Source organism: Lonchura striata, chromosome 2 (assembly GCF_050655825.1).
Source record: "Lonchura striata isolate lonStrDom1 chromosome 2, ASM5065582v1, whole genome shotgun sequence".
In the NCBI taxonomy this organism is placed as follows: Eukaryota; Metazoa; Chordata; class Aves; order Passeriformes; family Estrildidae; genus Lonchura; species Lonchura striata.
The window spans coordinates 861,834-883,493 of NC_140704.1; the positions used below are offsets into that span (position 1 = coordinate 861,834).

General features: G+C 54.3%; 2 protein-coding genes across 5 annotated transcripts in view; one reads left to right on the forward strand and one right to left on the reverse strand.

The window, feature by feature from the left end:
* Positions 1–345, reverse strand: part of SMARCC1 (SWI/SNF related BAF chromatin remodeling complex subunit C1) — a 65,756-nt gene extending 65,411 nt beyond the window's left edge. Inside the window, exon 1 of the mRNA XM_077790035.2 lies at positions 126–345. Within this exon, the coding sequence (XP_077646161.2) occupies positions 126–320 (195 nt within the window). The 5' untranslated portion in view covers positions 321–345. The remainder of the gene's footprint in view (positions 1–125) is intronic.
* Positions 346–1,992: 1,647 nt separating this feature from the next.
* Positions 1,993–21,660, forward strand: part of DHX30 (DExH-box helicase 30) — a 31,555-nt gene continuing 11,887 nt past the window's right edge. Inside the window, exons 1-6 of one of the 4 annotated variants that reach the window (XM_021538984.2) lie at positions 1,993–2,277; positions 5,419–5,470; positions 15,679–15,809; positions 17,893–18,003; positions 19,857–20,212; positions 20,885–21,011. In XM_021538984.2, the coding sequence (XP_021394659.2) occupies positions 2,008–2,277; positions 5,419–5,470; positions 15,679–15,809; positions 17,893–18,003; positions 19,857–20,212; positions 20,885–21,011 (1,047 nt within the window). In that variant the 5' untranslated portion in view covers positions 1,993–2,007. Of the gene's footprint in view, positions 5,471–9,944; positions 10,119–10,146; positions 10,295–15,678; positions 15,810–17,892; positions 18,004–19,856; positions 20,213–20,884; positions 21,012–21,660 lie in introns of those variants that run through there. The other 3 variants (XM_085572856.1, XM_085572855.1, XM_021538982.2) reach the window with 3 other exon arrangements.

Below are 21,660 nucleotides of genomic sequence, written 5' to 3' on the forward strand. Positions count from 1 at the left end.
TGCCCGGCGCTGCCGCCGAGCCGGCCCCGCGCCCGCCGCGGCTCACAAAGAGCGGAGCAAAGCTGCGGCCCCCCCCCGTCCCGTCCGCCGCCCGCCCGGTGCCCTCCGCCCCCGCCGGGCCGCACCTTCTTGTAGTGCTTCCCCAGCCACACGCGGACCGAGTCGAGCTGGGACACGGTGTCGGGGCTCTCCCAGAACTTGCCGGCAGGGCCGCCGTCCTTGCGGCGCGCCGCGGCCAGCGCGGGGCCGGGCCCGCCCGCCGGGGCCGCCGCGGGGCCGCTCCCGGGGCCTCCGCCCGCCGCCAGCGCCGCCGCCGCCATTGTCCCCGCGCGCCCCGCGCCGCGCATGCGCCGCGCCCGCGCCCCGCCCACCCCGGCAGCGCGCCCGCCGCCGGAGCGGGAGCGCGCTCGGGGACGCGCTCGGGGGGTCGGAACGGGAGCGCGCCCTCGGCACCGGCAAGGGGGTGCTCCGGGCCCCGAACTCCCCGTCCGTGCCCTCGGTACCTCTCTGGTCTGCTCAGGCCCCGCCTGGAGACCCCGAGCCCCAATTAAGGAGTAAATTGGGTGCTGACATAATTACCTGCAGGTGTCTGCACCAAGTCTTCACTGTTTGGGTGCCTTTATCTTTCCACAACCAGAGCCCTGGAACGGGTCATTATGAAGCAATTCCCCCCAATTTTCCTTTATAGAAACCACTTAGTTTTGAGTGTCTAGTAATGTTTTATTTGTGAATTGAACATAACAGAGAAAAAATTTAACAAACCAAAACCATGATAAACCATTTAAAAATACATATTTTAGTTCCAACATTATTAAATAGAGCACCAAGAGGTCCTTCATTAAAATCACAATCCCCAGTATAAAACTGTCCCTTGCATTTACAGTAGTTTGTAAATGTTCCTCGTCCCTGAACACTCCAAAGCAGAAATAAACACCTGCAGGAAAGGAAACCTCTGGAGATACAGGGAACAATAAACCCAGCAAACATCCTGCAATCTGAACTTCACCATTTCAGAACTGCCATTCTCAAAAGGCAGCACAATGAGCCCAGCCAACAATTCCAGAGGGTCTGTCTTGGGAGAGCCATAAAATCTCATCCCATCGCATCCCTGATTCCAGAGGGTCTGGCTTGGGAGAGCCATAAAATTTCATCCCATCGCAGCCCTGCCGTGGCGGGGACACGGAGCACTCGCTCCCTTCCCCTGTCCCGGCTGCTCCAGCCCCAATGGGACACTGGCCTGGGACACTGCCGGGGATCCAGGGGCAGCCACGGGTGCTCTGAGCAGCTCCCCGGTTGGGATCGGGATCGGGGCTGGTCCTTCCCCAGGATCGGGATCGGGGCCGGGATCAGGATCAGGGCCGGGATCGGGGCTGGGATCGGGATTGGGGCCGGGATCGGGATCGGGATCAGGACTGGGGCCAGGGCCGGGGCCAGGATCGGGGCTGGGATTGGGATCGGGGCTGGGATCAGGATCGGGGCCAGGATCGGGACCGGGATTGGGATCGGGGCTAGGATTAGGATTGGGGCTGGGATCAGGGCTGGCCAGGTCCATCCCCGGGATCGGAATCGGGGCCGGGGCCGGGATTGGAGCTGGGATCGGGATTGGGGCCAGGATCGGGGCTGGCACGGTCCATCCCCGGGATTGGGATCAGGGCCGGAATCGGGATCGGGATTGGGGCCGGGATCGGGGCTGGGATCGGGATCAGGGCCGGGGCCGGCCGGGTCCATCACCAGGATTGGGATCAGGGCCGGGATCGGGATTGGGGCCGGGATCGTGACCGGTGCCGGGATCGGGGCTGGCCGGGTCCATCCCCGGGATCAGGATCGGAATCGGGATCGGGGCCGGGATCGGGACCGGGATCGGGATCGGGATCGGGCCTCAGACCGGGATCGGGACCAGGACCGGGACCGGGACCGGGATCGGGCCTCAGACCGAACGGGTCCCACGGCGGGGCCGAGGCTACAGCGCCCCCAGAGGCCGCGCCGCCCATTGGCTCTGCCGTTGCCATGGGAACAACCCTCGCCGCCCATTGGCTCTGCCGTTGCCATGGGGACATCCCTCACCGCCCATTGGCTGTGCCGTTGCCATGGGGACAGACCCCGCCCCGCGCCCACGAGGGGCATCGCGCCGCGGCGCCGCCGGCCGCGGGGAACGCGCGGGCCGCCTCAGTTCCGGGGAGAGCGGAAGTGAAGTGCGCCGCGCCGGAAGCGCGCGCGGGTGCTGCCGGGAGCTGTAGTCCCGAGGGGCGGCCCGGCGGCGGCAGTCGCGGTGCGGAGGTCGGTGCTGGGCGGGCGGGGGTCGGACCGCGACCCCTGCGGAGAACCGGGGGGGCCGCGGGGGCGGCACGGCGGCGGGAGGCGGGGGACGAGCGGGGGATGGCGCCGAGCAGCGCGGGCTGAGGCGGGGAGGGCCGTGCGGGGCCGCGGCCTGTGCGGGCGGGGCGGCGCGGGCGGGGATGCTCGGCGGCACCGGGGATGCTCGGCGGCCCCGGGGATGCTCGGGAGGCCTCGGGGATGCTCGGGGAGGCTCCGGGGCACCGCTCCCCGCGGGCCCTGGGCGAGGGGTCGGCGGGGGGAGCCCCGGGAAGCGGCCGCGGAGCGCGGCTGTGCCCGGAGCTCCGTCCCTGCCCGGGGCAGGCTCCGCTCCGCTCCGCTCGGAGCTGCTCTGCCGCTGCCCTTCCCGCTCCCGCCTCTCCGCGCCCGCCTGCGGCTCGTCCCCGCCGGCCCCGTGGAGCCCCGGGGCCGCGGGAAGGGTCGCTCCGGGTCAGCGGTTTGGCCCCGGCGCCCGGGGCCGCTCGGAGCCCGGTGCCACCGGCAGCGCGTCCTTGCCGCCGCTCAGCAGCGAGGGTCCTGCGGGGCTGGCCGGGAGGAAAGGATTCCTGTAGGGAAAGGTTTCCTGCAGCCCTCCGCCGCTCCTTCGGCCCAAAGCACGGAAAGTACAGGATAAATCACGGCTGCGAGCGGCGGGCTGGCGCTGCCCGGAGCCCGGGCAGGCAATCCTTGGGCTGGATGTGCCGACAGCAGGATTTCTCCTTTGTTCTCCTCACAAAGCACTCGGGGCTCTGCCCCTTCCAACACCGCTGGACTATCCCAGCAGCCAATAATCGGAATTGCTGTGATTTTCCCTGCGTCTCTCTCGGCGATGTGGTTTTTCCTCATGTAGTTGTTTTCCAGTGGATCAAGGGACCCCAGCAATTCCTTCCCATCCTTTGGGATTTTATCTGACAATGTTCCGTGCCGCTTTGCCTGGTTTCACTCTTTGCCTTCGCAGCAGGAGCACTGAGTCTGTTCCTAACAAACTTTTAGTGTTTCTTGTGCCACTCGGGGCTCTGGAGTTTGCTGGGTGTGAGGCACAGGGCTCCACACTCCTGTGGATTCTCATTCCAGCTGTGCCATTGCCTGTCCAGGCCATTTCTTCACAAATCCAGTGTCCTCGGAGCTCCCACATCTCTCCTGTCATCAGACAAAATCCATTTTGAGTCTTGCAGTATCCCTTTCCATCTCTGTGTTTCCCTGCGGGCTGGAGCAGCTGCCACAGTTGGACACTTATTATTTGGGATTAGGATCTGCAGGAGCAAACCCTGGGATTTCCCCCAGGCTGCTGGATGTGCTAAAAGTGATTCCCAGGTTGCGCTCCTGCTGTCCAGATTCAGCAGATCCTTTATTCTCCTCCCTGTCCTGCCCCACTCCCACCCAGTCTGATTCTTACTGGTTCCCAGTAAGGCTCCCAGCCCAGCTGGGATCTGCAGCCAGGATCCTACCAACAGCTGGGTTGGAATCTTGCTTATCCAAGGGGATCTCAGTTGTTCACCTTGGAGCCTCATCCCCGGAGGGTTCTCCATTTTTTATTTCTTTGTTCTTGAGCAGAAAAGACCACTCTCATCAACTTTGTATTGCATTTACCCTTTTGGGTTGGAAGAGAGTGTAAGGATCATCCAGCAAGGCCGTGGTCAGGCTGTTCCCAATGTCCAGCTTGGTCTTGGACACTTCAGGGATGCAGGGAACACCCACAGCTTCTCTGGGAATTACATCCCAGCCCCTCCCCACCCTCCCAGCCAGCAATTGCTTCCCAATCTCCCATCCATCCCTGCCCTCTCTCAGCTCAAAGGCATTTTTGGAAGAACCCTTTTCCCCACCCCAGCATGGCTGGGGCATTCCTTGTTCCTGCTCCCTGAATTCCCACTAGGGAACGCTGCAGTTTACCTGCCCATCCTGTCCCAGGAGCTGAGGGAGGGATTCCCTGGATGATTCCCTGGGGTACCCCCAAAAACAGCTGCCCCTCTTTGGTCAGAATGTGCAGGGGGATGTGGCCAGTGCCCTGGGAGATGCATTCCCTGCAGCATTCCCTGTCCCACTCCTGGTTTCCTCTCTGCAGCACTTCTGGAGCATTCAGGGATTGGCTCCTTTCTGTCAGAGCAATACTGGACTCACCCAACTCATCAAAATCCCCTTGGCTTTAGGGCAGTTTAAGCCAGGCTGGGGTGATCCCCATGGAAGGGGACACAGGCTCCAGCCTTGGCAATCTGGCTCCAGAACCACAAAAAACCTCCCCGACTTTGTTCCCTGCAGTGATTTATCACACCAGGGACATTCCCCTCTGAGAATCACCACAGCACACGTGGGGTTGAATTCTTGCCAAGTCAATTAATCTGGTTTTATTGATTTCATCCTTGGAAAAGGCCAGGTGTGGCCCTGGCAGCCAGGGCAGGTTGGTATCCGTGTGTCCGTGGGGAGGAACCCATGGACCATGGACAAGGTGTCACATCCAGAGATGTGGCCAGAAAATGGGCTGGGTTTATTTGAAGCCTTTTTTTTTTTTTGCTACTGAAGTAATTTTGTCTTACTGAAAGCAGAAGTGAATAATTGGAATGATAATTGCAGGCTATTAATTGCATGCTCAGGAAGTCATTGATGGGGACAGTCAATGTCCATAGAATCCCAGAATATCCTGCCTTGGAAGGGATCCACCAGGATCATGCAAGTTCAGCTCCAAACTAACTTTGTGTGTAAATAATGACCTTCACTCCTCACCCATCTGACCTGAGTTTATAGAAAAGCCTTGTTACTGTTTCCAAGAATCCCTACAGTGTATTTAACACTTGGCATGACAGATAAAACACCCCAAAACAAAGTTGGTTTTCTTAACTGAGTGAAAGTTATTTTAGTAAGAAAATAAATAGGAAGTTTAACACAGTTTCAGTAAAGAACATTATCAAAATTACAGTTCTCTTTCTTCTCCTGGTTTTTTTGGTTTTCATTTAAAGGGAATAATGGCAACAATCTACTTCACCTTGGCCTAAAAGGCTTTTAAAAACCCCTCATTTTCACCACTGAGCCAAAGCAGAAGCACCTGAAACATTTTAAAGGAACTACCAATTCTAACTTGCAGTTTCTTTGTGCTCCCTCCTGCTGTCCCAGGAACCCACCCTTCCCGCTGGGATGGAGATGTTCTCGCTGAATTCCCTCAAAGGTAAGAGCTGGCACAGCCTGGGGCTGCACTGGGGATTGTCCTGAGCTCGGAGGGGGAAGCTGGAGCAGGTGGCTGAGGAGGAGGAGGAGTTCACTGGGTGAGGAAGGAGCTCAGTGTGGCAGCAGAGCTGGCCCAGGAGGGACAGGACAGGATTTCAGGGAAGCAGAGGAGCCCTGCAGTGTTATCCAGAGACATTGGACACTTGCTTGCTGTTCAGCTTCAAGCACAGGTTTTTTCCCTTTTAATTTTGTCCTCCTAAATATTCCTGTATCCCTCAGTACCTACTCCACGAGCTCTTTATCCTTGGGATTTGATCCTGTAATACCTGTCACTGTCACCATGGCTCTTTTCCCTGCCATTGCTTTGCCAGCCTTCCTTTCAATCATATTTTGTCCTCAGAAATCCCTCCAGTCACCATTTTCTGCTTTAACTTGTGGATCTTTCCTGAGCTCTGTTACTTGGTCTTAAAGAGAGTGGATAGAATGGACTAAAATATTCCCGCTCTGGCTGAGGCAGAGGGAGCCTGCCTCCATCCCAGGGAATTCATCCTTTCCCCTGGCACTCAGGACACGCAGCAGTGACCCCACCACTCCTGTCACTGCCCTGCTCTGAGCCACCAGCACTGGGGCTGCTGGATTTACCCTAAAAATCCCAGAATTCTTCCCAGCCCGGGGCAGGAATTGTGTACAGAGTGCCTTCAGCTGGGAACAAAGCCCCTCTCCTCCACCAAATCCTGTCAGTGGGGTTGGAGTTGGGTGGAGAGACGGAATTTCCTGGTGAGGGCTGGTGGTTTGTCACAGCCAGGCTGGGTTTGGGACTCGGGATGCTCCAGCCCTGGGGATGAAGGAATTCCTGAATGACCCGTGGCTCCTTAAGGAGCTGCTGCCCCTGCACAGGCTTGGCTGGAGGGGCAGGTCCAGCCCAGCTCATCCAGGAGCTGCCAAAGCTGGGAGATGGCTCTGGAGACCCTGCCTGTGCTGGCTAACGCTGCTCTCTGCAAAATAAAGATACCTGGAATCGGCGACCTCTGGAATTTTTTAATAAATTGAGTCTTCACCGCTCTTTCTGTGCCCACAAGATAATTTTTTATATCATTTTTGGTGACAAACCACCAGCCCTCCTCACCCCTGACTGTCCCTGCACACTGGGACTGCCTGTCAGCCTCTTCCCCCAGCTTTTCCAGTCTCCTGTCTGTGTGTTTCCAAGATTTCCCCAGCTTTTCCAGCCCCTTCCTGTGTGTTTCCAGGATTTCCCCAACTTTTCCAGCCCCTTTCTGTGTGTTTCCAAGATTTCCCCAGCTTTTCCAGCCCCCTTCCTGTGTTTCCAAGATTTCCCCGACTTTTCCAGCCCCTTCCTGTGTGTTTCCATGATTTCCCCAACTTTTCCAGCACCCTGTCTGTGTGTTTCCAAGGTTTCCCCAGCTTTTCCAGCCCCCTGCCTGGATGCTTCCATAATTTCCCCAACTTTTTCAGGCTCTTCCTGTGTGTTTCTGAGGTTTTCCCAACTTATCCAGCCCCCTGCCTGTATTTCCAAGTTTTTTTCCAGCTTTTCCAGCCCCCTGCCTGTGTGTTTCCAAGGTTTTCCCAGGTTTTCCAACCGCCTGTCTGTGTTTCCAATATTTCCCCAACTTTTCCAGCCCCTTCCTGTGTGTTTTTGAGGTTTTCCCAGCTTTTCCAGCCCCCTGCCCATGTTTCTCCAAGATTTTCCCAGCTTTTCCAACCCCCTGTCTGTGTTTCCAAGCTTTTTCCCAGCTTTTCCAGCCCCCTGCCTGTATTTCCGAGGCTTTCCAGCCTCCCTTTCCTTCCAGTCCTCCCTGAAGCTTTTGCTTCCAAACCCACCTCAGTTTATTCCTGAATAAAAAGTAAAAATTATGGTAAAACAGTAAAAACAATAGTTTTTACTGTGCAACGTGCTGTCACAAGATTAACACAGGATTAATTCCCTTAAATGGAATGAGTTGTTTTCCTTTTTAGGGGTCTGGGTGATCTTTGGACGATTTTTGAATGAACAATCAGTTTTGAATGATTTTTCCCGATTTTAGTGGACCAATCTCTTAAAATTTGTGGTCCAAGTGCCAGAATAACTTAATGTATTTCAAAAAAGAAAAAAAAAGGTGGGTTTTTTTTGTCATCTGGTGCCGATTCAGGATCTGGGTTTGTGTCTCCACTTGTTGGGTTTGTTTTTTAGTAAAAGAACTTACAAAGACAAATCAGCAGCTAATTCAGAGGTTCTAAAAAGGGAATACATGAGAAGGCAAACTTGGTGTAATATGACTTTTTTGAGTGTTGAACTCTTCTAAAAAGTTGGGTTGTTTTTTTTTTTTCCCCTTTTTCTTAGTTTTTTTTTTCCTTTTTCCTAAGGGGTTTTATTTGATTACTTTATTCATCTTGAACCTCTTCTCATGGAGCCCAGGCTTTGTAAAACTGAGCTGTGCCATTGTATTAGTCAATATTTTTTACCTTATTGAAGATTTCTCTTTCTGATTTAAAGAAAAAATCAGAAAAAAACCAAAAATAAGCAAACCCTCCTGAAAAACTTTTAAAAACCCCTTTTGCATCATGGTGCTTAACCAGCCATTCATGTTAATTTTCACTTTACACACAAAATACTCAATAATAAAGTTTTTGACATAGAAATGAGACCCTGGTTTAAAGAAACGCAAAACTTAATGGTAGTCCCAGTACAGCCAGGGCTAATGGAGATTAATTGCTTAGGAAAACAAAAAATCAGATTTAAATAAATAATCCTGTAGGGTCAGAATTTCATTCGGCTCTAGAGCCTTAAGAATTCTAGACCTGGATATGAAATAATTAATGTAGAACTAATTATTAAATAATGAGTAACAGGAGACTCGGAGTTGTGGGGAAGAGCTGACTTATTTCATGAAGATTCTAAGATCTTTAAGATTTTCATTTTTGATTGTGTAGATTTAAGACTCGGTAAAAATTTAAGTTTTTAAGTTCCTTAAAAGACTTCTTTTAAAGCTTATGAAGATTTTGATTTTTTCAGTGTGTATCTCAAATATTAGCAAACGACGGGCTGCAGGAGCAGCTGGATTTTGGGGATACGCACTTGACCGTGAGGGTGGGACAGTGGCTCTGGGCACCGCGGTGCTCCTGGGCTGGAATTCCCGGTGTTCCCTGGCCGTTATTCCCGGTGTCCCCATGGCTGGAATTCCCGGTGTTCCCTGGCCGTTATTCCCGGTGTTCCCCGGTGTCCCCATGGCTGGAATTCCCGGTGTTCCCTGGCCCTGATTCCCGGTGTTCCCCGGTGTCCCCATGGCTGGAATTCCCGGTGTTCCCTGGCCCTGATTCCCGGTGCTCCCCGGTGTCCCCATGGCTGGAATTCCCGGTGTTCCCTGGCCCTGATTCCCGGTGCTCCCCGGTGTCCCCATGGCTGGAATTCCCGGTGTTCCCTGGCCATTATTCCCGGTGTTCCCCGGTGTCCCCATGGCTGGAATTCCCGGTGCTCCCCGGCCGTTATTCCCGGTGTTCCCCGGACGTGATTCCCGGTGTCCCCATGGCCGTGATTCCTGGTGCTCCTGGGCTGGAATTCCCGGTGTTCCCTGGCCCTGATTCCCGGTGTTCCCCGGTGTCCCCATGGCTGGAATTCCCGGTGTCCCCATGGCCCTGATTCCCGGTGTTCCCCGGTGTCCCCATGGCTGGAATTCCCGGTGTCCCCATGGCTGGAATTCCCGGTGTTCCCTGGCGTTATTCCCGGTGCTCCTCGGCCTCGATTCCCGGTGTCCCACGGCTGGAATTCCCGGTGTTCCTATGGCCCTGATTCCCGGTGTTCCCCGGCCACTATCCCCGCTGTCTCTATGGCTGGAATTCCCGGTGTTCCCATGGCCCTGATTCCCGATGCTCCCCGGCCGGACTTCCCGGTGTTCCCCGTCCACGATTCCCGGTTCTCCCCGGCCGGAATTCCCGGTGTCCCTATGGCTGGCTGGAATTCCCGGCGCTCCCCATGGCCGCTATCCCCGGAGTCCCTATGGCCGCGATTCCCGGTGCTCCTCGGCTGTTATCCCCGGTGTCCCTATGGCTGGAATTCCCGGTGTTCTCCCACCGCAGTTCCCGGTGCCGCACGGCCCAGGAGCCCCGGAGCGCGGCCCAGCGGAGCCCCGGAGCGCGGCGGGTCCGGGAGCGCGGCGGCCCCGGAGCCCTGGGAGTGCTGCGGGCCCGGAGCCCCGGAGCGCGGCGGGCCCGGAGCCCCGGAGCGCGGCGGGCCCGGAGCCCCGGAGCGCGGCGGGCCCGGAGCCCCGGAGCGCGGCCCAGCGGAGCCCCGGAGCGCGGCGGGTCCGGAGCCCCGGAGCGCGGCCCAGCGGAGCCCCAGAGCGCGGCGGGCCGGGCCGGGCCGGGCCGGGCCGGGCAGCGGCTCCTGCTCCGGCTCCGCTCCGGGTCCCTCGCCGCCCGCCGGGCCGCTCTCGGTCCTCCCGGCCGCCGGGGGGCGCTGCCGGCGCGGCCCGCGGGCGCGGGGCGGCCCAAGATGGCGGCGCTGGGGCTGCTGCTGCAGGCGGCGGGGCCGCTGCGCCTCTGCCGCGGCCCCCGCGGGCCCTGCGCGGGGCCCCGCGGGCTCTGCTCGGCCTCCCGCGGGCCCGCCGAGCCCCGCCGGGACGAGGAGGACGAGGAGGAGCCCGAGGCGGCGCAGGGTGAGCGGCGGGCCGGCGCTCGGGGCCCCGCGCGGCGCAGCGGAAGGGAGGGGCGAGCCCGGGCCCGCGGCGGGGCGGGGGAGCCGCCACATCCCTCCCTCAGTCCCTCCCTTCTTCCCGCGGCTCCGCCGGGACCGGGATGCGCGGCCAGGGAGAGGAGCCGCCGAGCTGCGCAGGTACCGGGGGGAGCGCGGGGCTGCCGCGCGGCCGCCCCGCCGGCCCTTTGCCGCCCGCGCTCGGGTTTCCCGGTGATTCCCCTCAAGGTCGCGGGGCCGGGCCTGGGCGGAACTCCGGCCGCCTCCCGCGGCTGACGCGGGCGGAGAATCCCCGCGGGGCTGCGGCGGAGAGCGGCCGGGCGCCGCCGCTCGCCGTGAGCGCCGCTCCCCGCTCTCCGTGCCCGGGATCGCGCGGCTCCGGCGGGGCGGCCCCGGGCCGGGTCCGCGGCGCCGGGCCCGGGGCCGCAGCCCGGAAGGTTTTCCCCGGTCGGATGCCGGCGGTGCGCGGGCCCCGGTGGGAAGGGTGAATGCCTTCGGAGTTGTCGCTGCTGTAAGAGAATGTTTAAAACTCGGCTGTGGTGTCATGTTTTCAATCGCTTTTTGTTGGATTGTGGAGCGTGGAGAACACTTGGAGCTTAGAGAGATGAGAGTGGAGAGATGAGAGTGGTTTTGTGCCAGAGGTTGTGACTTGAACCATTTTTCCTTACAAAAAATCGCTGTTTTGGTTTCAGTTTTCTTTCGTGGGCTGTGTTTTGAAAACGTGAAGTGTTATTGTATTTGAACATTTTTTTCTCAGCCCTCATGCTTCTGTGTTTGGTGGTTTTTTTTCCCATGCCTCAGCATTATTAAGGTTATTATTTTCTCAGTAATTTCTGGATTCTTTGGATCTTGGTTCCATTTATCTTTCAGAAGCTACCGAGTTTCATCTTGGAGTTCAGAGTGGGATGGTGTTTCAGTTGTTAAATACAAGCTCTTCAACTAAGCAAATTACCTCCCTGCTAAAGCAAGTGCTGAACCACCCCAAATTATTGTTTAACGAGCTGCTTCAGGTGTTGCCTGAGAAAAGGAATAAGCCAGGATTTTTTTTCTCTTCTTTCTTCTTTTGTACTTCATCCCGCATCACTTTTTTCTAACTTGTTTTCAGACAGTCTCTGAGTACTTTTATTTTTGGTCTTCAGTTCACTCATCCTCCCAGTTTGTACGATGGATTGACCATGGAAGGCTCTTGATCTTGAGATGGGAGTGTGGTGATACTGGAATTGTTTCCAGTAATGGATTTGTTTTGGATGAACAAATAAAAGCCCTCAGGGTCTAGTGAACCTGCCCTACCTGTCCAGCTGCTCCTTGAACACGTGGAGATGAGAAGTGTCATTTGAAAAACCTCTTTCTGAGGTTGGTTCTGAGCCCTCAGCTTGTGAGCTGATGTCTCATTAGCTGTGCTCATTTGGCTGCTTTGTTATTAGCCTTGGATGCAAATATGGAAAAATCCACTCAGACCCAGGCCAGCTTCAGAAAGTCACTGTTAGATCCCTGTTGTTATTGAGGCTTCAGGGTTTTGGCTCAGACAGGGGGGTTTGGGAGCTCAGGGATGGTTTCAAACCCCCCAAATTCCCCCAAAGCCGTGCTTTGGTGTACTCCAAGCTAAGCTGCCAGGTGGAACCTCCTGTGTTTCCCTCCATCTCTGCAGTGGAACATGTCTGGGCTAATTCCTTGTGAAATGGATATTGTGGAGCCACAGGGCTTCTTTACTTCCTTGGGGATTTTTGATGTCTTGGAAACACTTTTGGATTTATTACTTGAATTTGTCATGGCTTGAGGATTTTTGTCTTTGACAGTTTGTCCTTGGTGCTCGTTTGTTACTTTTCCAGGGAGTAGAACTGGAGAGAAACTGATGGATGTCCTCTGTCCTCCTTGAACAAGACTTTGGGCTGTTTTGTTTGTGCTCTGGTACCTGAGTGTTTCCACTCCTCACGTTGGTTGGGGTTTGGAGGAGGCTGGGGCTCTCCAGCTTTGTGGTTTGTTGGTTTTGGGGTCTGGTTTTTGTGGTTTTCAGCGTAGCTTGGAATTACCCTGGACTTTCACAATCAAATTAAGCTAAAGCACTTACTGGCTTTGAGGAACTTTAATTAGTTAATTGGCTTCTTTGATAGCCCCACCCTGACTTGTCTGCTGTCCAAGACAGGCTTTTAATATTCCTTCGTTATGTCAGAGCCGTGGTTTGGGTGTCACGTGTGGCTCGGTTTGGGGAGTTTTGGGTTGTACTCCTTGTGCTCCCACTGACACGATTCCCACCCAAACATCCACCCTCAGCTGTGGCAGACCTGAGACGCTCCTTGGAGCAAGATGCTGAGAAATCCCATTTGGCAGGGAAGGGAACATTCTGCAGATCCAGTTCTGCAGTTGTTCCTGTAAAAGCTTCAAGGGAGGGATGGCTTCCTGCAGGATAAGATCCTCTCAGCTCTGGAACTGGGGCAGGAATGGGCTGAAGGTGATCCAGCAGCCCTTGGCACAGTCAGAACGTGGTGCTGAGTGTGGCATTGTCAGCTGGGGAGAAACCACTGCACCTCGTTGGGAATTCCAAGCCTGAGCTGTCACCAGAACTGGGCTTTGTTAGTCACAGATCCTATTTTCCTCTCTAGAGCAGATTAAATATTTAGTCTTCACTGAGGAGTCACCTCAGAATGTGAGAAAGCGCCTTTGTTGTAAGTAATTGCACTAGGAGGGCATTAAAAAAATGAGTTGCACACCCCTTATCACAGAATTTCCCAGGTTATTGTTTGTGAAAGAGGAAACAACTGGAAGCCGAATCACCAGCCTGGTGCTGGAGGTTTGCTTTTTGCTTTTCTTTTTAATTAGTGAATTGAATGGTGCATTTGGGAGCTGTGTTACTGCTCCTCCCTCTGCAAGTCCCAGCAATGTGGAATGGAATAGAACTGCAGAGTGCCAAAATCTTGGACACTTTTCCAGTTTTCCTGAGCAGGCCAAAGTCTGAATATAGAGGGATTTGCTTCAGTAGATAGAAATAGCACATCTGCCGTATAATTAGAGAAAATTGGCTTATAGTTTTTCATAAGGCTGAGACCATTTTCCTTCTCCCTTGGCCAATATATAGAAGGTAATTCATGGACAAATTGTGTTCATAAATCAGAGTAATTCCTGCAATTCCCCTGGAGTTATCCAAGGCTACTGAAAGCATTTCTCGAGATCCAGGTGGTTCTTCTATGGTATACAAGAAGCAGTTTCAAAACTGAGTGTCACCAGTGCATCTTCTGTGCTGAGCTGTGGACCAGGCTGCTGGGTTTGGCTGGAGAGGGTGATGGGATCAGCAATGGCTTTTTGTTCTCCTTAGCCAAATGTCCAAGGCAGTGTCAGGCCTGCAGTGGCACGGCACAACTCTGCTCTCTCTGAATCTCCTGTGGTTTCCCAGTTGCTCCCTTCCAGCTGGGCCCTCCTGGGACATCACTGTAATGAGCAGCTTCTCAGAGAGAATCTCTTCCACTGCCTGTGGGACAGAGCCTCTCCTAAATTCCTCTTGAACATCTCGGGAAGTGTCCAAGGCCAGGCTGGATGGGCTTGGAGCAGCCTGGGATAGGTGCCCCTGCCCATCTGTTAAATAAATGAATGCAAGATCTTCATGGATCTTTCCAACCCAAACCATTCTGGGATTGCCTACAGCTCCTGTGTTTTTCACGACACTAACTCCAGAATCAGTTTCCATCAGACCATGGTGGCACATCTTGGTGATGCTCAAGTGAGTGACTCTTGGCTCCTCCTTTCTCCTTGGATTTGGTGGCTCAGTTGGAAATTCTGGTTTCAGTACCAGTGATCTCTGTGCTGGCTTCTGATTCATTGCTGAAACTCACTCTGGATTCCTGCAGGGGATGTAGAAACTCTCTTAAGAGGGAATGCTCACCCCCAGGGTGGTGTGCAGGGAGGTTACCCAAGTCCTGGCTGCCCAGGGAGCGTGTGTGGGATGAGGCTGAGTGAGCTGTGCTTGGTGCTGCAGAGAGGAGATCCCATCCCTCTCCCTGTTCCCTTGTGCAGCTTTTGGTACCTGCAGGACTGGCTGATTTACTTGTGAGCCCAGCAAAAACGTGTGGGTTTCCTTTTCCTGCCTTGGCTTTCTGTGGGATTAGGGCTGCAGATTGGCTCCCTGCATGTCTGCCTCAGTGGGAGTGTTGGAGCCTGGGAGAAGGGGCAGCTGCCCCTCTCCACAGTTGGAGCTGTGAGTCTGTGAGGTGTTGGAACATCCAGAATTGTTATCACATTGATCTGATCACGCTGGACCTGCTGCTGCAAAAAAAGGCCCTTCCCAGTGCTGGCCATGGCAGTGGGGCAGGTGAGAAAAGCTGGAGTTGGTCAGGGAGGAGACTGGGACAGGAGGTGGGTGTGACATGGCTTTGTGGGGTTTTATTATTGTTATTATTATTTTAAATGAGTGATTTGATCTGACCATGAACATCCCCTCCCTGCTGTACCCTGAGCAACATTTCCCTGTGGGGGCAGAGGCCAGTCCCACCTGCCCTCTGTCCTGCTGCCTCTGGGGCTGCTGTGTCTCCAGACCCTGTTGGCAAACTTCTTTCCAGGGGGTTCTCTGGGCAGTTCAGTACTAAACCACATTCCCAGGCTCTAATCCAGCCATCTCAGTCATTTCAGGAAGAAGTCCTCAGGCATTTTTTCTTGTTCCTACTGCTGGTTGGATCTCATGTGTACCTTGTGAGATCCTGGATTTAACCCACGGCTGGGGGGGACGTTGCAAACGCCCAAATCGTGCAAAGTTGTTAATGCTCAGCTGGGTTTTGATATTGAGGAGTGACACAAACAGAGCTGGTGGGGAAACAGCACCGGCTCCATGCTGGTGACAGGGGCTGGACCTGAGCCCAGGGGTGCCCGGGTGGGCAAGAGGCCGACGGCCCCTGGTGGTGCCAGCCCCAGTGTGGGCACGGCGCAGGGCAGGGATTGTCCCCTGTGCTGGCCCTGCTGAGGGACCCCCTGGAATCCTGGGGGCAGCTCTGAGCCCCTCTGAGCAGGGGAGCCCTGGAGGAGCTGGAGTGTCCAGGGAATGGAGCTGGGAAGGGGCTGGGGGAGCTGGGAAGGGGCTCAGCCTGGAGAAAAGGGGATCAGGGGGGACCCTGTGGCTCTGCACAGCTCCTGACAGGAGGGGACAGCCAGGGGAACAGGGACAGGAGGAGAGGGAACGGCCTCAGGCTGGGCCAGGGGAGGTCAGGGTGGACAGCAGCAGGAATTTCCCCCTGGAAAGGGTGCTCAGGGCTTGGCAGGGGCAGACCAGGGAGATCTGGAGTGCCCATCCCTGGAGGTGTCCCAGGAACACCTGGACATGGCTCTCAGGGCTGGGGACAAGGTGGGCATTGGGCACAGGGTTGATTTGATGATCCTGGAGGTCTTTCCCAACCTCGGGGATCCAGGAGCTCGCTGGTGCCTGGAGATGCTGCAGGTGAATCCTGGACCCTCTGCCTGCCCCCCGTCCTCCCCAGGAGCCAGAGCTGGAATGGGACTGCACAGCAATTGGGAGACATTTAGCTCCTCTTTGGTTTTTTTTCCAGATTCCAGAGACTTACTAAAGGAATTTCCACAGCCTAAAAACTTGCTCAACAGTGTGATTGGCCGAGCCCTGGGCATTTCCCATGCGAGGGACAAGCTGGTGTACATCCACACTAACGGGCCAAGGAAAAAGGTAATCCCATGCTGCTGGAAGGGTGGGACACAGAGAGTGGGAAGGGAGCCACAGAACTGCTAATCCTGGAAGTAGCTACCTAGAGAAAATCATAGGAGAGTTTTAATTCCACTTAAAAGTTGTGTGATAATCTTTCAGACAAGAAATATTCTCACTTCTTTATATTTTTCCTGATCTTTGTGTGTTTTAAAGGTGTGTAAATGCAGGTGCTGTTCCTCTTTTTTGTGTGGATATTTTTCTTTTAAATTACTTGCTGTATCTGGCCTTTCTCAGCAGAAAGACACATAGTCTGTTGCTTAAATGTGCTTGAAGGTGTCCTACTACCTTAGAAAATTATGATTGAAAAGCTTTATTGTAGCCCTGCAGACCCCTAGATTTGATTGTAAATTCCGACAGAACAAATTCTGAAGCCTAAAATGTCCAATTGTGACCAGAAAAGAGGAGTTTCTTTGCAATGGAGGGAGGCTTCTGATAGTACTTAGGAGCAGAATGAAATACAGCCTCTTTGTTTGTTAAATGAAGCAGAGGAGTCCCAAGCAAACAGTTTTCCAGTTGCTTTGAGCTGTCACTGGGATGCCCGAGCCCCAAATCGGTGTCTGAGCTATGAACTGAGCAGGAATTCTCACCTAATGGTGCTCCATGGCCAAGGCTGTGCCTCCTCCTGCCACACCAGCTCTCATTCCAGAGCTGAAAGCCCTTTCCAGCTGAAGTTTAACTGTAACCTACATTCCAGGAAAAGACTCAGTTCTGAAGGCTTAACATTTTCCAACAGCATTCTGTCTAAAGTTTCCCAGACAGTTTTTATTGCCACATCCTTTTTAAGCATCCCTGGATTTTTGGGGATACGTTAGTAATGTTGCTTCAGAGTCCTTCATTATTTTTGTTTGTTTTTCTTGCTCTTTCTCAAGCAGTAGTGCAGTTTCCCAGCTTAAATTTTGGAATACCATAGCCAGTGCCTCATCCCTAAAATTCGGAATACCCCAGGCAGTGCCTCATCGCTTTAGTTTGTGTAATTGGTTCCCATTCTTGCCAGCACTTAAATAGATTAATGTGGAGAGTAACTTCAGATTGAAACAAAAAACTAAACCAGGAAAACGATAAAGGAGATAAAGGAGCCTTGGGAAAAAATGAGGGTTGGCTCACAATTTAAAAACAACCCAGCTGAGAGCCTGGAGAGCTCTTGTTGGATGTGAACAAGGGGTTGTGAGCACTTGGCCTTCCTGAGACACCTTTTTTCCCAGCAGGTCTGTGCTTTCCAGGCTGTGCCCGAGGCAAAACCCATAGCAATTCCCTCCCTGAGCCAGGTGCAGGGGCAGGAAGGCAGCCAGCCAGGTGCTGGGGAGTCAGGAGCCTGTCTCCAGCCTTGGGGGATCCACTGCTGCCTTTCATCTGTGCTGCAGAAGCAGGAGAGAATTCCCTGGGCATTTCCCTCTTGGAGCCTTGTGGCATCTGCAGGGCCAGGAGCTGAGCGAGCTCTTGATTTGGAGCACTTCTTTGAAGAGGACAGAGTTCAGCTCTCAGCATTCCTTGCCTCTGCAGGTTTTCTGTGCTCCCTGGCAGGAGCTGTGGTTCTGCCAGGGCTTGTGTTGGGCTGGAGCTGGGTGCTCCTGTGCCTGGTGAATGCTGGAGTGCCTGGGAGCTGAGGCAGCCCTGTGCTGCTTCCATTGCAGTGAGGAAGCAGCTGGGAAGATTTCCTGGCTGTTGCAACTGGAAGGTGTTGGAGAGGGGATTTGCTCCAGGGCACGCTCTGGCTGCTGCAGTGTGCAGAGGGGCAGCCCTGGGATGGAATTGTTCCTGCAATGCCCTCCTGGCATTTATCCCTGGGAGCTGACACACTGTGGCACCACAGGCCATGCTGGACCTCAGCCCTGCAGCTCCTGTGGGGCTGTGGCACCTCTGTGCCCCGCTCTGCCTTTTCTTGCACTGCTGCTGCTGTGGAGCTTCCCGTGAAGGGACCAAGACGTTTGTTCCATTTTCTTCTGTATTTCTCTTAGCCTGGAGTGCAGCGATGTTTGCAGTGGGTGTGCTCTGGTGGAGGGGAGAGCTTGCCCTGGCTCACCCTGTGGTTCTCCTTGCCTTTCAGAAAGTCACTCTCCATATAAAGTGGCCGAAGAATGTGGAGGTGGAGGGCTATGGGACCAAGAAGATCGATGCGGAGCGGCAGGCGGCGGCTGCGGCGTGTCAGCTCTTCAAGGTGAGCCCTGCTGTGTGCAGCCAGCCTGGCCTGCTGATGGGAGCTTGCTCTTTGTCTGTGCACTCCCTTAGCTGGCCCCTCTGCTAGTCAGGGGTAGAGGGCCAAGACCTGAGTCTGAATCCATTTGAGCTCAAAATCCCACATGCCTCAGGTAGTCCTGGTCCCTGTTCCTTTTGTTCCTTTTCATCAACTCCTTAGCCTCAGCATCTACAGCGAGTAGAGTTTCCCTCAGATGGGTTTGCTGGTCACTAACTCCCACTTCTGCCAGTGCAGCTGGGTGTGTTTGCAGTTGTACAACATTCAGAGCCTCCTGTTTCCTCTTCATCAAAGCCAGTGTGGCAATTACATGTAGTAATTCACTATTACTCCCCAGTTATGCTTTGTTTGGCACTTATTTACAGCTGGAAATGGATGTGTGCAGCCAGTATCAAACAGGCACAGGAAAACTATAAAGGTCACTCTTGAAGGTGTGAAAAAGATGCAGTTTTATCTCCAGCTCTGCCCCTGGTGGTTCTGTGTTACCTTGAGCAAGTGAGACTGATTTTGGAGTTTCCTGTTAATCTATTCAGTGGGAACAGGGGGATCTCTGTGCTCAGGAGAGGATGCTGAGGATGCTCTGGCAGTGAGACAGCTTTTGATTTGCTTGTTGATCAGAATGCTCTTTGAGGAAATAGCCAGCCTTCAGAAATTCAGGAGGGCAGTGTGAAAACTCAGCTTCTTCAGCTGCTTAAACTGGTCCTCTAATTCTGTGATCAGCAAAATTTGCTTCACTCACTGACTTCATTGCACCTCACTCAGTCAGCACTCACTGGGAATACATACTGGTTCATCCTCTCTAGTCCAGTTCCCTGTTTTCTTTGAGACCCTGGAAGTTTTCAAAGGAAGGAAAATACCCTACTAATACATTTTCCCCTAGTTTTTTTGGAAATGGCTGAAGTGTACTTTAGAGCTTAAACCAAAACCCAACCACCTGAAACCACAGATTGAACGTGCAAAGCTTTCTTTGCCAGCTAAACTGGAACCTGGCAGAAGACCCTTGGGGTGGGAGGCCTTGTGTGATCACAGCTATAAAAAGAGCTAAAATGCTGCCTTAAAAAGTCATCAGTCCAAGAAAATTGTTAATGTCTAATTAGTGCAGAGAGTGAATACAGAGGCTTTGAGTAGAGCAGCGAGCCAGGTGAACTTTGATGACTTAGGCACTCCCACAGCACAAAATAATACAGCTTTTTCTAATGTAGGGCCATTAAGTCCATTAAATGGCCTACAGTTGTAACGTTTAATTTATTAAAATTAAAGCTAGAACTTATTGTAGCAGTGTGGTAATTCCAAAATGGTGTGTGCTGCACTCTGGATATGTCTGGAGTTTCCTGCAAGATTCAGTCCTAAATGGTGATGGCAGGAAAGATTTTAATTGCTGCAGGCTTCTTCAGGACATTTTCCTGCTGCTTGTACAAATAAGTGTTCCTGGGAGATAGAAGGAGATGAACCATTCCCTGAATTCTCACCCTGTATTATCCCAGATTATGCTACTTCAGATTAGCCTTCCCAAAAAGATGCATTTCCTGCTCCAAAGGGTGGTTTCAAAACTTGAGGGTGCTAAATACAGCCAAGAGTTTGTAAAAGGCCAGGAACTCCCGGCCCACCCATTCTGAGGAGCTGTGTGGGGCTGAGGGCCGTACCCTGGGAAGGGAGGGCAGGGACCAGATTGCCGCTGGGACAGAGCAGTGGGGAAGCTCAGAGCTCCTGCAGGTGCCTTTCCTCGCTCTGCCTGTGCGTGGGCAAGGGGGAGGCCGCTCCTGCCCCGTCATCCCCAGCAGGGTGGGGGTTCCCAGAGCTGCCCCTTCTCTCTGCAGGGCTGGGGCTTGCTGGGGCCCCGCAACGAGCTCTTCGACGCGGCCAAGTACCGGCTGCTGGCCGACCAGCTGGGCTGTCCCGACGAGCGCTGGTGCTCCGAGGGCAAGTGGCGCTCCAAGTCCGGCCCCTCCCTCGCCGACCTGTCCACCTGCTGGCGCCGCATGGAGCCCGACGATGCCATCCAGCCCATGGAGCAGGGCAGGATGCCCAAAGCCATGAGGAGGGAGGAGCTGGAGGAAGGGGAGCTGGAGGAGGGGGAGCTGGAGGAGGGGGAGCTGGAGGAGGAGGCCATCGATGTCTCGGATTACCTGCCCATGGCACACCAGGACGCCCGGACCCCCGGCAGAGACGCCAGGTGGGTCTGACTGGGAATGCTGAGCCAGGGCAGAAGGAAGGGAGGGTTTTCCTGTAGCTGGGGGGGCCTGGAGGTGGGCCAAAGGAATAGTGGGGCAGCCTGGTCTTGTACCTGGCTGCCATCCAGGGAATGCATAGACTTTTCTCTGCAGCTCTGCCCTGTGGAGAGACTGCTGCCAGTCTTGTTACCTGCCTGATTCTTCTGTGCCTAAAGACATTTCCATCCCCAGAAGTGGTGCATGTGCCTAAAGACACCAGATTTTGACCACCCTGGTTTTGAGGGCAGTGTTAAATCTGTTCTCTTCCATCCCCATAGCTGCCTGGGGAGTACAAATCTTGGATTTTTACTCGGCAGCAGGAGCAAGATCTGTAAGGTGTGGTGTGTTTTTTAAATTCAGAATTATGTATTAATTAAATCTGTCTCAATCTGTTGATGCTATCTAGTTTGCAGCCTTGGTGTAAAGGTTTGATTCCTCTGTAATAGGTGGCTTTGCTGGGCTGGGTGGTTGTGGCTGACAGATTTTAGTAGCAAGGGACAGCTGGACTCTGCCCATCACCAGAATTACCTGGGCTTCAACTGAGTCGTTTCAGAGCTCAGTAGCACTCCTGGAGTGAGGCAGGTCTGAGCACAGGTGGGCATTTGTACATCCAACTCTCCTCATGTCCCACGCAGCCGAGGAGGGAGTTCCATTGAAATGACAGACGACAACACTGCCATCCGTGCCCTGACGCAGTTCCCACTTCCCAAAAACCTCCTGGCCCAAGTGATTCAGATTGCAACCTCTTCCTCCACAGTCAAGGTAAGGTGCTGTCTGACCCCTGCCAGGGAGGAAGCCCAGGGGCTCCACCTGGAATCATTTTGGATGCTTTCTTTGGGCAGCAGAACTGGGGAGAGGAGGGAAGTTAAAACTAGGCCTAGAGAAATCAGTGTGAACAGCAAAGGAAAGACTTCGTGGTCAGAACTGGAGGGAATGTCGTAACAGAACCCTGAGGAATACTGCTCCTGAGGCCAGGGCAGTACAGGAGCTGCTATCTGAATGAAGGAGGTATTTTCTAAGGTTTCCTTTCCCCATATACCTGCAAGAAGCACAAGTTTGTGTTGCTGGGAGCAATGTGTAACTTCTGTGCTGATAGAATCTTTCCACAGCTCCATTCTTGCCCGTATCCGGTGATCCTCCTTCCCGGGATGTGTCACCCACCTCCCAGAGCTTGTGTGCTCAGCAGGAAGGAGCTGAGCTCCACCCTGAGGCTCTCAGGATGTTCCCCACAGCTGTCTGCTCTCACTTTGGCTTAGACAGCGCCTTGTGAACTGGGGATTCAGTGCAGTAATCTTCTTCTAGTGCTTCACTTGAAAAAAATCCAACAAGTCCAGCAAAAAAATCCATGGTGAAAGGTCAGAGGGGCCACACAAGGAGTGACTGAGGCCACTGGGTTGGTTCAGCTGGAGCA